This window comes from Poromitra crassiceps, assembly GCF_964638095.1.
Source record: "Poromitra crassiceps genome assembly, chromosome: 23".
Classification (NCBI taxonomy): Eukaryota; Metazoa; Chordata; class Actinopteri; order Beryciformes; family Melamphaidae; genus Poromitra; species Poromitra crassiceps.
Genome location: NC_139639.1, coordinates 13,694,639 through 13,710,679, shown reverse-complemented (window position 1 = coordinate 13,710,679; position 16,041 = coordinate 13,694,639). Strand labels below are relative to the sequence as shown.

Sequence of the window (16,041 nt, the reverse complement as noted above, 5' to 3'; positions counted from 1 at the left end):
ACGTCTGATCCTCGCCCCCTGGGCTTAACAACACCAGCACAGGCACAGCGACGTCTGCTTTAATGCATATAGGCTACCACTTGTCTCCACATAAATGAAGTGCAGGCCAGGGCAAACATTATTGTGAAGTGCTGGGGAGACTAAATTGAAGCCGTAACCTTGGTAACATAACAAACACAATGTACTTGTATGACCACATGTTCTTCTTCAGGGTTACAGCCCGATCACCTCGCTACATCTTTAATAGATTGGTTTCGTTATTTTAAGAAGGATGTTTCTTTTAGTAGCGTGTATGGCACGAGATCAAAAATGAAACTATTACAGTGCGTTGCATGTTTATGAACCCCCCCCCCCCCCCCCCCCCCAAAAAATGCAATTTTTACATCATATTTGGAAACACGACGGAAACACGGTTATATAGAGTTAAACCCATAATATTCATCTTTCTAATACAGCGCATATGTCTCCCTAACGTAGGCTTACACACACAGAGGCACAAACACACAGCGCTTCATTGGCTAATTCAATAATAACGCAGCCAGCCAGTCAAGTCTACAGACAGGGAGAATGGAGAGTAACTCATCTCTAATAGTCTGCCGTCTCCTGAGTGTTAAAACATGTAAATTTATGGAGGAGCCCATAGGAAACACATATTTACAATACGTTTAGGTAATCACAAGATGCGCGCACAGGCATCCAAGGGCCCCCGGAGACGAAAGCAGTCAATACAAAAATAGTTTTTATGTGTCATTAATTCCCTCTGCATTCCCCGATACATCCCCCCTTTTACCGCAGTAATACAGTAATCACTCACAATCGCACAGAAAATTATCTGCACTCATCTGTGGAATAAAGAGGCGGAGGGGCCAAACGGGCCGAGGCGTCCCATTTGAGCTCTCTGCTGCTCTCTTTAATGTTCATCTGGGACGCCGCCGCCCGCCGTCCCGTCCCTCCGCTCGGCGCAGCGATGGGACCCGGGCTCCGGCGCTCGGAGCCGCTTAATGACAGTGGGATGTCGATGACACTCCTGCATGCCCCGCTCGTTAAGACACACACACACACGCACGCACTCACACACACACACACACACACACGCGCGCACGCACACACACGCTCACACACACGCACCTTTTTCACGCTACATTGCCTGGCCAGTACAACATAAAGGGTCATCGGCGCTGTGATGGAAAAAGAGGCACCTTCCTGCTCACATTAGGGTATGATAAGAGAAAACATTGCACCTCTTTGAGTGATGTCAATGCAAAACCGAGACGATCCAACGACGATAATGAAAAAAAAAGAGAAGAGGGTGCAGAGATTCGGATGTGAGAAGCCAAATGGTCAAATAAGTCATTACCTGTCTGATGGTTATGCCCTCCCTCTACACGCCGCATTATTAGGCAAAGCCATCAAACCTGAGGAATAATCATAGGAGAGGCCAGAGCCATTTCCATAGCCGTGTTAAAGAGGGGCGGACATTATGGGAGAAATTTGCGTCAGGTAATGAAGTCATCATCCCCCATCTCAAAGCACATAGACAGGTTAGACTTTAGTGGCAGTTGTGTTTGTCACTATCCCTCTTAACATGGAAACCCAGTGCAGAGGTGGTGGAGTTCCTGTTGGCCTTGGGACCAATGAGACACGAATCATTAGCGCCCTCTAGTGGGCAGAGAATATACTGATGCTTCCTGTGAATTACTCTTGTCTATTGTTGCCACCTACAGGGCAAAAACAAAACTGCGTTAAAATGCAAGGGTGGCAAAACGATACAGTCCAACAAAGTATATCTTCAAATCCGATTTTAACTCGGATACCAAGAATCCCAAAGAACTATTTTGTATTCCTCTTTGCTTACGAGCTCCATGACAAAGTCTGGTTCAACATTGTCCACGGTTGTCACATAGTCCACACAGTCATCTTCCTGTTCTAACTCAGCCTCCTTAGCTTGCACATGTAGATGGGTCCAAAGTTAGCGGCTAGGTGCGGCAGCACCATCTCACCCAGGTGAAGGTCAGGGGCGAAGTGGAAGGTTTTCTTAAACATGTGTGTGAGGGGTCGCAGGTTGACAACCTGGAGGTGGATTTCACCAGGAAAAAAAACAAACATGAAAAACCAGGAAAGTGAAGAGTCAGGTTCAGTCATGCTAATGAAAACAAATACGCCCTCAGCGCGACGTCATAACATTGCACTGCAAATTAACTGTTAGGGTTAATAGATCAACCTTTTTACCGATGAGTGGGAGCTTCTGTGTCATGTGTCTGTCACATGTTGTTGTTGACTGACACTGACAGGATTAAGTTTTGTTTGTGTCTGCCACTGACCTGAAGGTGGATTCCATGCCTCTCCATGGCCAGGTGCACGGCCTGTTCCACCACATACTGGTTCTGGAGTTGGGACAGTGAGCAGGTGGAGTAGACGATCTCCCCGCCTGGACAGGCTGCTTCAATACCAGCCCTGCAGGATGAGGAGGCAGGGGAGCAAGGGGTTTTCACGTTATGCTATAATGAAACCATACTACACTATAACACATTTAGTCTGGTTTTTATCCAGATGAGCTACGTGGATGTTTTGATTAGGCTACATTAGACCGTGCACCTTCATTGTGAAGTCGACTTGTCATTTTTTGCTGCATGAGGTGCATTGGTTGACTGCTATCTCCCATAATGTATGTCTTGTGTTAAAAGGCCTCTACGGTTGCGCATCTGAGTGGCCACCAAATTATAATCCCGCATTTACAACTGTAACCATAGAAACTGTCATAAAACATACAACACAATCAATGAAGAACCATACTGTCAAAGCCATAAAATGACAATCCTGTTACCATGCCACTCGGGCCTACTTACAGCAGCAGCTCCATCTGTAGCTGGGGTAGCCTCCGTCTCTCGCCGGCCCGGCTCTTGTTGAATATATTGTTGTCTTCCTCCAGGAGCGCGTGTCTGTCTGTGGTGCAGGGCACGTCAACAAGGACCTGAGCCCGGACACAAGACGGGAAGAAGGGGAACGGGGAGGTGGTGGGATCAACAAGCTTCAACAATAAGGTGTAAAGTATGGATGTAATCACGATAATGTTCCCTTACTCTGTCAAAGGTGTTCCTCTCGATATCCGCCCATTTGGTGCCATCTAAGGAGGTGACGCGTAGTCTCTCACTGGTCAAAAGTTCCTTGGGAACGTAGCTGTGGAGGACCGTTTTCAGACGCAGCGTCCGAGACACTGAGGCATCATTTATACACAAAAAACCTTTGGCGCGCGCACGCACACACACACACACAGACACACACACACAGACACACACACACACACACACACACACACACACACACACACACACACACACACACACACACACACACACACACACACACACACACAGAGTGGATGTTTACTACAACTGACAGGCAGAGACAGTGTACAGCAAACAAAGAACTAGTAAAAAGAAATCGACAAAAAAGCAGAGATGAGAGCTGTCCTCTTACGTATAGACTGGGTCTGAAGTAAAGCCAGGGTTTTGCCTCCTGGAGCAGCACAGAGGTCCAGCACACTGTGACCCTCCTGAACATCCAGCGCAAGGCAAGGTAAGACAGACGCTGCATCCATCAGGTAGTAACCCAACAACCCGCTCGAGTCTGGTCTGAAGATGACAAGGAGTCAACGACAGCTGAGGGTTAGACTGCAATTTGTCATTTGCAATGGCAGATGGAATATTATTATCATTTATATTATCCAAATACAGCATATATTATCCAAATACAGCATATATTATCCAAATACAGCATATCATTGTTCTTGGGTGAAAACTTTGTAAATTAAATTCGGGTGAGTTTTATGTTTTCAGTTGATTTGAAAGATCACATCCTCAGATCACATCCTCAGTTGATTTGAAAGATCACATCCTCAGTGAGTTGAGAAAATTTATTCAAATGTTATTCAAATGGAGAGGAAGACTTATGGTCATAAGGAAGACTTATGACCACAAAAGCATACAAAAATCCAGGTCCAGGCACTCAAGGAGGTTTGAAAAGTATAAAAGGCCTTTAATTTAATGGGCTGGACTCATTAAAATACACCGTGTGTCAACTTGAGCCTTCTTCAGGGTGTAGTTTTTGTGCTCATAAGTCTTCCTCTCCATTTGAATTATATTCCCTTCCAAGAGCTCTCTCTCTCTCTCTCTCTCTCTCTCTCTCTCTCTCTCTCATTGTTTTTCTTAGGTCACCTGGCAGCAACAACATTTTATTCCATTGATAACCAAGAGGCAGTTAGCACACTTATTAAAATACCTTTGATAATTTTATAGTCTGTTTAATGAAAATAGCTCACCTAGCAGCCTTGAATCTTGTGATATCCCCTCTTGGAAACACTAAGCAGTAGATGTTGGGGCTGAGCCGCAGCGGAGACAGATCCTGATCCACACTGTCAGGTTTCTTCAGAGACACATTGGATTCCAACTCCATTCCGCCCTCAGAGTCCCCTCCAGCCTCTCGCTCCATGAACGGCTGAGTTTCTAAACAGACAGATCATACAGAAGGACAGAAGTTATTCTCCATCGTGACACTTGAAATCAAAATTAAAAGTCTACCAATTATGGCTATGCTATATCATACATGTATGGTATCAAGCAGACCTGTCATCATACGTGTATAAGAACCATACTTTCTTGTAATATATGTATGACAACATATAGCTCTTATTATGCACGTATGATAACGTATGGTTGTTATTAGGCCTGCACGATGTGAGGAACATCTGCAATGTGCGATAACATTGTTGCAATGACCATATGACTTGTGATAAACAGGGTTCATACAGACATTTGTCAACAAACAGTTTGTTGACAAAGGCTTGAAGCCGAAACGTCCAATTTTTTCACTGCCCAATAAAAGGCTGTTTTTCAATTAGCCTACCGTGAGTGCCGGCTCTCCTTTTTCATTGTTATCCATTATCCAGGCACCCGGTCTGTTTTTCTTACAAGGAGTTGTGCGCTTTACCTCAATTCTTCATACAGACATTACAAGATGAAATTCATGGGCTTTCAAGTACTTTTTCAAGCCCTATTTTTTTTCATTTTCAAGGACTTCACACAAAGCAAATCATTAATTTTCAAACATACATTTATCATAAATACACACATATTAAAGGATGCATAGCTATACAGTTCCATTGTCTTTCTGCTTTAATACTGCCAACCACAGACCCCAAACATGCATGGCTCTCTGTTACCGACTCAAGCCGAAACGGTGGAGGGGCGGAGCGCACCGCTGCAAGGGAGAGGTGTGCGCTGGATTTACATCACAAGACAAAATGATCACATGCTCAGTGTGAATGCATGGCGCATGTAAATAAAATGTTTTTTGTTATTCATTATGTTTCAGTCAGTGTTTGCAATGTGTTTATTGCACATGTTCATATTGCGATGGCGATGAAAATATATGCCCCTTACCCTCCTGATCTCTGTGGCTGATGAAGTCTCTGCACCCCTGGGCCTGCAGCTCAGCCAGCACCGCCTCATGGGAGAAGCTGTTGAGCAGCGCTCCGTACTTCCTCTCAGACAGCAGGGCAGCACGGACAGAGGGCCACTGCTGCCCCAGCTGCAGGCTGTAGGTGGCATCGAAGTAGTGCAGGGCCAGGCTGGTGGCCGGGGACTTGGCCTTGGTGGTAGCCTGTTCGGAGGCAGGGAGTCCAGTGAGATGGCTACAAAACACTGATTTTAAATGTTTACTTGTTTTCATGTCCTCTTATGGGCATGTATGAAGAGTAAGTAAGCTTTGATAAGAAATGGCCTTATGTCCTCTATGGACTACTGTAAGACCACGTTTTGACTATAATTTCTCCAATTGTATTGAAATGGCAGGGAATACACAAAACATTCACAATAATGTTAATGTTAATTTATGTCATAAAATGTATAACCAAAGTAGACCTCATTTACAAATACCATGACTGCATTGTAGCAAGCAACACTTGCATTCCCAGACGATGTTGTTTACACTTACCAAGGTATAACGTTACATTGTTCGGCTTAGTTCTATCTAGACGTATTTATTAATGTAAATGGCTTTAGGTACTATACTGTATGGACGACATACCCATTTCGCTTTCACTCGGGTTCGTTTGGGCGTTAGACATCGTAAATCCTTGATTTTTCTAAGAAGGATTCTCGTGTTCATGAGCGCCGCCATCTTGCTGTGCAACAGTTTAATACTCCGACTTCTCTGTTGTCTGTTCTGCAGCAGAAAGGTTCCGCACATGTTGAGTTGGGTGGGCGGACCTCAGACCAAACCCAGGGCTCTGGTTGGAGCGGAGCCAGGCAAAGAATCACTGTTGGCGAATAGGGAAGTCCTGGGGAAATCCATCCGGTTAGCATTTTAGCTCTTTCCTGCTGCGTGTGACCTAACGCGTCCTCCAACACTGACAGTTGTCTCTTCTGTCGATTATTGGCGACTTCTCGGACTTTAATCATGGTTTTCGAAAAGAAAATGATCACGTACGGCGAGCCCGACGACGAGGTACTGAAACATACTGACATGTTGTTGCATTGTTGACTTTCGGTGTGTTTTTACTAGACTAAAGTCGCACAACTCTGCGCCATTGCCATGATTTTGCTGCTCGGTTTCTGCCTGGACAATGCTTCGCCAGTGAACACATGACCTGGCAGATGACATTTAAAAATAAATGTAACGTTAACTTAGAGTTGGATTTAGTGAGTTTATGTTTTCAACGTTACTGTGATTAGACGGATTATACTAGGTCATCCATCACGCTTCACTTGGTTATTTCCTAGTTTCAGGGATTCAAACTGTCACCTTCAGCTTAGGTGACATTCACTTTTTTCATCCCTGTAGTATTCCTGAGTGGTTTTGTGTCTGCTCTGCTATCTGTCACCTTTTTCCACTCATAATTGCTCCTGCAGCAATCGTGTGTGTGTGTGTGTGTGTGTGTGTGTGTGTGTGTGTGTGTGTGTGTGTGTGTGTGTGTGTGTGTGTGTGTGTGTGTGTGTGTGTGTGTGTGTGTCAATTAGTAGTAACACATGTTTTCACTGACCAGGAGGAAGAGGAGGCTGCAGAGGAGGAGGAAGAAGAGGAGGAAGAAGAAGAGGAAGAGGAGGACATGGTGGTAAGTTGTTGTTTTTAATATTGTAAGACTTAAATTAATTAAAAAAAAAATAGGTGTGGGTTATACATTAACATAATATGTTAGCAAATGTAGCTTTTTAGGCCATATTATATATATTATATTATATTATATTTGCTCATGTTAATTAGCAAGCCAAGTAGTCTGATACTACTTTATTATTCATAGATGAGATGATGTCAGAGAGCTGAGGTCACATTCAAATAAACTGCAAATGAATTAGGTCTATACTGTGTAGCACCATGAACAGAATCACTACTTTTTCCATAAATTTCCATACAGTTTTGCCACGGCACATTGAACTTGAATGGAATAAATAATAATAACTGTCAGCATAGTTATGATGATTTCCAAAGCAGCCACAAAAGTTACTGTCACCTTGACAAATGGTGCCCCTCCAAAGCTAGAGTTTTTGGGCTTGATGTGCTACCAGCTCTGAGGAATGTTTTGCATGAGATGTTGAAGTTGGACATCAAAAGCAGAAGGGGGTGGAGACAGTGAAATACGTTGTTATAAAGCTGTCAACCATGTATGTTACAGAATGTATCACACATGGTTATCTTCGCAACTCATTTGACTGACGTGTTTAGTGGTAAAGCCCCGTCCTGTTGTAAGAATCAAATCGTTGCATTCCCTATAACACATCGATGCCGCATTCTGTTCGTAGAAAGCCTTTCCCCCTCATGTGTGCCTGCTGTGTTCCCCTCTCAGGACCCTCTGGACACGGTACGAGTCAAGTGTGAGGAGACGGAACACTGTGTGCACCTAAAGGAGCGTCTGGAGACGTGCGAAGCCCGGGTCGGCTCCAGGTCCAACACCTTGGAGGAGTGTACAGAAGAACTCTTCGACTTCTTGCACGCACGGGACCATTGTGTAAGTGTGTGTGAGAGAGAGAGAGGGGGGAGGAGGAAGGAAAAATGTAAAAGCCCAGACACACCAAGGTGATTTTCGGTCGTCGGCATTGAGCGTCTGTCGCCCTGGTTTTTGGGGGTGTGTCCCGCACCGTTGGCTCTAGTCGGCCTTGCCCTTGTTGGCAGTTTTTTCGTCCGATTGGATGTTGAATCAGCGTCAAGCAGTCGGTGAGAGAAATCACTGATTGGCTGGTCAGCTGGTTGAGCGAAGCAGTGAGAACAGAGGGCACGCACGCACAAACATTCTTCTCATTTTTCCACTTCCTACAACGCCAGTGCCATTTGCAACTTTTTATCAGACATATTCTCAATTAGAAGTAGCTATATTATGAAGCCGTTCAAGTGGTGAGCAAGAGTGGTGTGAAAATGGTATGATGGTTTGTATATCCGCAGTCCTAGGTCTCAAGCAGGCGCAGAACATAACGTGCTAGTTGACTGTCGGCTGTAGTCTTTGCGGTGTGTTCATGTACAACTTTTTGGCTCCGACACAGGTGATGTGAGGTGACACAACAGTCGGCCTTTGCTGCCGCTGGTTCTTTCTAGTTCTCCCGGTGTGTCTGGAGCTTTTTAGACTGAGAGGATGAGGATCAGACGATGTGTTTTCAGGGCCCAAAACACAACGTATCATAGAGAGAAGAGACTGCATCTCACCCGTTTTGGAAAGAGTCCATCTCTGTGCCTTCAGTGGTCTCCTGATTACTGCTGAAATAATTTGTCAATTGACAGAAAATTGATTGATCATCATTTTAATAATCGATTAATCGTTTAGAAGCCATTCATCAAATAAAAGCACAACATTTGCTGTTACAGCTACACAAATACTAAGATTTGCTTGTTTTTCCTCTGGTTCATATCATAAAATGAATACTTGAGATTTTTCTGCCATTTTAAGACTTTGAGCTTTGGTAACGACATTTGCCATTTTATAGACTAAATTATCAATAAAAAAAAATGAAAATGATTGTTGGCTGCATAATTATGCTAATAGTTTCACTCCTTCTCTTTACAGGTAGCGCACAAGTTGTTTCACAAAGTGAAATGAACTGCCTGCCCAATTCCAGTGTTGCAGCTGTGGAATCTATGGTATTTAAATGCTAGAATTGTACAATTTACAGTATCAGGAAAAGTTGAGACCTCCGTGATTGTTCTTCTGTGTATTCATGTGAATAAAATACAACTAATTTGTTTCTCTTGATTCCTGTACTAACTCCATGCCACTTTTCTGTATGTATACAGTGCATATACAGTGTATTTTCATTGCAGATTCAGAAGCAGTATGTAAATTGTGAGTCACTGCTTGTATGGGTGATGGGGGGGCATCCATGTTGTAAAAGGTTGTATTTCATAAGATTCTCAATTCATTTATGCAAAAATCAGCGTGCTGTTCCAATAATTGAGAGGTTACTTCAGTTGTGGTCATGTAATCAGGGTTCACACTATTAAACTCCGAAAGCACTGTGAAAGCCATCTGTGTTTTGGGTTGTCTTTCTGATGCGTGTGAGGTGACTGTTGGGCATTTTACACCCAGGATTCAATGTGAAATTTAGTTGAGACCCAGTGTGACAGTTGTGTTTTGTAAGGACCTCAGACATAGACTGTTTTGTATTGTAAGGACATCAGACATAGACTGTTTTGTATTGTAAGGACATCAGACATAGAGACTGTTTTGTATTGTAAGGACCTCAGACATAGACTTTTGTATTGTAAGGACCTCAGACAAAGACTGTTTTGTATTGTAAGGACCTCAGACATAGACTGTTTTGTATTGTAAGGACCTCAGACATAGAGACTGTTTTGTATTGTAAGGACCTCAGACATAGACTTTTGTATTGTAAGGACCTCAGACAAAGACTGTTTTGTATTGTAAGGACCTCAGACATAGACTGTTTTGTATTGTAAGGACCTCAGACAAAGACTGTATACAAATGTGAATACAGCCACCGTGACTTCATTGGTTTGTGGACTCCCGTTTTGAAGCCTCGAGTTTGGAGCTGCAGCACCGCCTGCTATTGGCCCGTGATTGGCAAGCTGCGCAATCACTGGACAGACGACCTGTCAATCATGACTCAAAAACATCTTCTTTAGTCTGCTTTATCATCTATTTTACTCTAAATGGGACCATAATTTACTAAATGAACACCGTGTTGTATTAAAGAAGACTTGGAATTAGCGACTGAGACCGTAAACTCATTGGGAAAGTGTTTACTGAGGTAATACAGTAAATCAAGTGAGAAGTAGGGTAATTTTCCCATTGATGGAAAGGCATGCCATGCACACTTCTCTGACAAATCGAAAAACTAAGACAAACAGACTTTTACTTTGAAACCCGCTCCAGCAACTTCCTTTCCAGTTATGACTACTTGCTGTTGTAGTTTCTCCTTGGAGTTGGAGGCTAAAAATGCCTTACAAGCAAAATTGTTGTTTCCACAGTTTTTAGGGATGCGATTGGTGATATATAATTGTAAAATGAGGATTGTATGTGCAAACTGTGGATTACAATCTGTTTATAGATTTACAGAACTGAGATTGGGTTTTCAAATAACTTCCCCTTGCTCTCAGTTGAAGCATATCACAATTTTCAGTTTATGTAGGCTATGATTTATTTTTTGGAAAATATAAATTCAACAGCTGCAGAGGAAGAGTGACACAATACAGCAGACTGATGAAAATTGGGAAATATTCTCTTTTCCTTTCCACTGTCCAGGGCATCTTGGTTTCCTGTCCTACTATTGGATGAACTGATTAATGTCAGGTGTGCCTGACTGCTGCAGTCACAACAACAGTGATCAGGCACACCTGACAATAATCAGTTAATCCAATAGTGTAGGACAGGAAACCAAGATGCCCTACTCATTTCAGGAAGTAGTGGAGTTGTGCAAGTAGTCTATTGAAACAGAACTACTTTATAAGCATTTTACGAAATGTCTGGGAAAATAAATGGGGGATGAAAATCTCTGGTACAGCGCTGAAGCAGGAAGTGACGTACCACTTTGCCGCGAAGAAAAAAAGGCGGAGCACTTAAGGGAGATGAGAGGAGAGGAGAATTGAAACTCAAACTTACTCAGAGCGATAGCACTGCTGCAGTCGAGAAGTCTGTCTTTCTCTAGTTCATCAAGCCTTTCTCAACAATACAACAGACACAGGTGAGTAGCCTACAGCAGCCAGTAGTAACATTAAACAGAGAGCAGCCAGTGACGAGTCGACCCACAATTGTCCTGTATCCATGTTTCCTGGTTTTCATTTTGCACTGTTTTCAGTTAAGTGCAATTTAACTAAATTACATACTCAAATTGACTTTTCGTAATATTCCAATAATCTGACTGACTTTTTTTTTTATATGAACATTCAAGAAATGGTGTTACACATGTTACTAGTATTATTTATTTCACACTTTCACTTTTGGTCTCGTGTATAGATATGTCTGCTGCCAGCTGTCTCCTATCCGAAGAACAGTTTCTGTGCTCCATCTGTCTGGATGTGTTCACTGATCCAGTCGCCATACCATGTGGACACAACTTCTGCAAGAACTGTATCACACAGCACTGGGATGTTAGTGTCCAGTGCCAGTGTCCCATGTGCCAGAAGCATTTCAAAAGAAGACCTAAGCTGCATGTCAATACTTTCATATCTGAGATGGCTGCTCAGTTCAGAAAGTCAGTTCAGATGAAAGCTAGCAGTTGCCCAGACCAGCAAAGCGCCAAACCAGGAGAAATTCCTTGTGACGTCTGCACAGGGACCAAACGGAAGGCCCTGAATTCCTGCCTGGTGTGTCTGGTCTCCTACTGTGAGACTCATCTGGAGCCTCATCAGAGAATCTCAGGCCTGAAACGACACAAGCTGATAGATCCTGTGGAGAACCTGGAATGCAGGATGTGTAAGAAGCATGACAGACCGCTGGAGCTGTTCTGCAAGACTGACCAGATGTGTGTCTGTCAGTTCTGTACTGAGACAGACCACAGGTCACATCAAATTGTTCCTCTGAAAGAAGGATATGAAGGAAAGATGGCTGAGCTGGGGAAGATAATCCAGGAGAGACGGCTAAAGATTCAGGAGATCAAAGACTCAGTGGAGCTCAGTAAGGAAGATGCAGACAGAGAGATAGCAGACAGTGTGCGGGTCTTCACTGCTCTGAGGCAGTCCATGGAGAGAGGCCAGGCTGAGCTCATTCAGATGATCGAAGAGAAGCAGAAAAGAACAGAGAAACAGGCTCAAGGCTTCATCAAAGAGCTGGAACAGGAAATCTCTGAGCTGATGAAGATAACTGCTGAGGTGGAGCAGCTCTCACACACTGAAGACCACATTCACCTCATCCAAGGCTTCCCATCCCTGAACACTCCTCCACACAACATGGACTGGTCAGAAGAGGTCAGTGTCCCCTCATCATATGAGGGGGCTGTGAGGAGAGCTGTGGCTCAGCTGGAGGAGATGGGGAAGCTGCTTGCTGATGTTGAGCTGAAGAGGGTCCAGCAGTATGCAGTGGATGTGACTCTCGATCCTGTTACAGCAAATCCCAAGCTTGTCGTCCTGTCTGATGACGGGAAACAAGTACATCATGGTGATGTAGAGAAGAATCTCCCAGACAAACCAGAGAGATTTTCTCCTTGTCCCTGTGTCTTAGCAAAGCAGAGCTTCTCTTCAGGGAAGTTTTACTACGAGGTTCAGGTTAAAGGGAAGCCTGGCTGGGTTTTAGGAGTGGCCAGATGGTCGATCAACAGGAAGGGAAACATCTCACTGAGTCCTCAGAATGGCTACTGGACTATATGGATGAGGAATGGAAATGAGTACAAAGCTCTTGCTGGCCCTTCTGTCCTCCTCTCTCTGAAGACGAAGCCTCAGAAGGTGGGGGTGTTTGTGGATTATGAGGAGGGTCTGGTCTCCTTTTACGACGTTGATGCTGCAGCTCTTATCTACTCCTTTACTGGCTGCACCTTCACTGAGAAACTCTACCCAATGTTGGGTCCTGGTAGAAATAATGGTGGTGAAAACTCCACCCCTCTGATCATCTCTCCTGTCAATCACACAGATTAGACTAATATAATCATTTGTTTTTCTCAGATAGTACATTTACACTTTTTCCCAGATAGTAAATTTACACTGCCCCCCGCCCTCCTTCAGGTAGCTGTTAATAGCCATTCTAACAATAATAATGCAGACTTCATTTATTTTTATGGAGGAGAGGGGGGGCAGTAAGTAACTACTAATGTGTCTCATCTCTTTACCTTTAATTCTTTTTATTAGCAAAATGATTGTCCTACCATGAAAAAAAAGTCAAGTTTAAGGAATGTTAAACTCCAGATTCTGGTTAATATGGTATATTCTGTATTACTTCTCCATATTCAGATTTTCTTTTATGTTATGTCTATGGTGTTGTTGCAAACAGGGTGGGATCATAAAAACTTTGTTGACTAACTACTATTGCATGAGGGTGAAAACTACCTTTTCTAGTGTCATTGTACCATGTCAGATTAAATAAAAGTGATTACTGTAATAGCAGTGTACATATTCTGATCATTTAATTCTACACAATTACTAATGAGCATTGTATTGAAAATAGGGGTACAAACTATTCCGCAATCTACTGTATTGTTTGATATAAAACATTTTTTTTTACTGAAATAAATAAGCCAGTAGCAAGAGCTTGTATAGTTAAAGAAGTGATTGCCTTCCTCAGACAGGCATTTTACTACATGGACAATTCAAGGGTTGGGGTCAAGTCTTGTTAAAAATCAGGAAACAAATATAAAACATGAAAATCTGCAGGTTTACAAGGAGTGATAGAATGTTTTTTATATAGGCTATAAATTGTAGCAGTATTCGGTTTCATCCCCTTTCAAAGGACTGTAAAGTAAAAACACTACTCGGCTCTTTCGACTACATCAAGTTCAAAATTCATGAACTCATTCTATTCTTACATCTCTAAACTTTGATCAGTGATCAGTTACACACTACCCTGATTACTCTACAATGAAGGTACACAATACAATTAGTAAGTTGACTAAAACTGAGAGAAAATACATCATGTTTGTGGATTATGAGGAGGGTCTGGTCTCCTTTTACGACGTTGATGCTGCAGCTCTTATCTACTCCTTTACTGGCTGCACCTTCACTGAGAAACTCTACCCAATGTTGGGTCCTGGTACAAACTCCACCCCTCTGATCATCTCTCCTGTCAATCAATCACACAGATTAGACTAATATAATCATTTGTTTTTCTCAGATAGTACATTTACACTGCCCCCCCCCCTCCTTCAGGTAGCTGTATAACCATTCTAACAATAATAATGCAGACTTCATTTATTTTTATGGGGGGGGGGCAGTAAGTACTACTAATGTGTCTCATCTCTTTACCTTTAATTCTTTTTATTAGCAAAATGATTGTCCTACCATGAAAAAAAAGTCAAGTTTAAGGAATGTTAAACTCTAGATTCTGGTTAATATGGAATATTCTGTATACTTCTTCATATTCAGATTTTCTTTTATGTACATACATCAATGCAATCATGATAATAAATACAATTGGCAATATAAAAATAAGCTCTTAAAAAAGTTGCACCAAATGAACAGATGGTGGCAGCGTGGTTCCAATAATGCCCATTGTTGAAAACAAAATAATGCTGTGGATACTGTACAGAGCGGGGGGGGGGGCAGAAAGTAACTACTAATGTGTCTTATCTCTTTACCTTTAATTCTTTTTATTAGCAAAATGATTGTCCTACCATGAAAAAAAGTCAAGTTTAAGGAATGTTAATCTCCAGATTCTGGTTAATATGGTATATTCTGTATACTTCTTCATATTCATATGTTCTTTTATGTTATGTATTGTATTGTATTGTATTGTTGCAAACAGGGTGGGATCATAAAAAACTTTGTTGAATCGAACTAGGCCTGCTATTGCAGGAGTGTGAAAACTACATGTTCTAGTGTCATTGTACCATGTCAGATTAAATAAAAGTGATTACTTTAATAGCAGTGTACATATACTGATCATTTAATTCTACACAATTACTAATGAGCATTTTATTTAAAAAAGGGGGACAAACTATTCTGCAATCTACTCCTGTATTGTTTGATATAAAAAATATTTGTTTTACTGAAATAAATAAGCCAGTAGCAAGAGCTTGTACAGGTAAAGAAGTGATTGCCTTCCTCAGACAGGCATTTTACTACATGGAAAATTCAAGGGTTGGGGTCAAGTCTTGTTAAAAATCAGGAAACAAATATAAAACATGAAAATCTGCAGGTTTACAAGGAGTGATAGAATGTTTTTTATATATAAATTGTAGCAGTATTCGGTTTCATCCCCCTTCAGAGGACTGTAAACTAAAAACTACTCAGCTCTTTCGACTACATCAAGTTCAAAATTCATGAACTCTTGTTCTATTCTTACATCTCTAAACTTGTATCAGTGGTCAGTTACACACTACCCTGATTACTCTACAATGAAGGTACACCATACAATTACTAAGTTGACTAAAACTGAGAGAAAATACATCATGATAATAAATACAATCAGCAATATAAAAATAAGCTCTTAAAAAAGTTGCACCAAATGAACAGATGGTGGCAGCGTGGTTCCAATAATACCCGTTGGTGAAAACAAAATAATGCTGTGTAGATACTGTAATGTATAATGTTAGGAATATTGATGTGTGTAGTTAAGGAACAGACAGACAGCGTGGCGTGTCGTTAGCTTGTCTCCGTTTACTTAATACTTCTTCTACGTTGTTGTTACAGGTCACTTCACAAGTAGGTAACTTAACAGCGCCCCTCAGGCTAAACATAAGTACAACATCACATCTCCTTTCTTTTAAGCAGAGCATCAGGATACAGTATACCATTATCTTTAAATTTGCTTTGTTCTGAAATTAGCTTCTTTCAATTTACTTCGCTTTTTTTTTTTTTTACTTAAACATTTATGCAATGCTGCTTTCAACTCAGAATAAACATTAACCAAGAGAATGCTACCTGTAATGTAACAACGCTAACTCAACTTGACATTTC

At 42.1% G+C, this 16,041-nt stretch overlaps 3 protein-coding genes across 3 annotated transcripts; 2 read left to right on the top strand and 1 right to left on the bottom strand.

Annotated features, from left to right (window-relative positions):
- Positions 1-1,142: 1,142 nt before the first annotated feature.
- nsun4 (NOP2/Sun RNA methyltransferase 4) lies at positions 1,143-6,177 on the bottom strand (the record flags this gene model as incomplete). Its single annotated transcript, XM_083659131.1, has 8 exons — positions 1,143-2,070; positions 2,322-2,454; positions 2,847-2,971; positions 3,081-3,241; positions 3,478-3,632; positions 4,319-4,502; positions 5,439-5,658; positions 6,085-6,177. 8 exons carry the CDS (start codon positions 6,175-6,177, stop codon positions 1,927-1,929), a joined length of 1,215 nt encoding a protein of 404 aa, XP_083515257.1. The 3' UTR covers positions 1,143-1,926.
- A 198-nt stretch (positions 6,178-6,375) lies between these two features.
- LOC310797081 (cytochrome b-c1 complex subunit 6, mitochondrial-like) lies at positions 6,376-9,469 on the top strand. Its single transcript, XM_083659369.1, has 4 exons — positions 6,376-6,504; positions 7,043-7,111; positions 7,841-8,002; positions 9,050-9,469. Exons 1-4 carry the CDS (start codon positions 6,457-6,459, stop codon positions 9,080-9,082), a joined length of 312 nt encoding a protein of 103 aa, XP_083515495.1. The 5' UTR covers positions 6,376-6,456; the 3' UTR covers positions 9,083-9,469.
- A 1,988-nt stretch (positions 9,470-11,457) lies between these two features.
- On the top strand, positions 11,458-13,068 carry LOC310796741 (zinc-binding protein A33-like; the record flags this gene model as incomplete). The annotated part of the gene is made up of 3 exons (XM_083658976.1): positions 11,458-12,115; positions 12,356-12,405; positions 12,496-13,068. The coding sequence occupies 3 exons, from the start codon at positions 11,458-11,460 to the stop codon at positions 13,066-13,068; spliced, it is 1,281 nt and encodes a 426-aa protein (XP_083515102.1).
- Between the last annotated feature and the right edge of the window lie 2,973 nt (positions 13,069-16,041).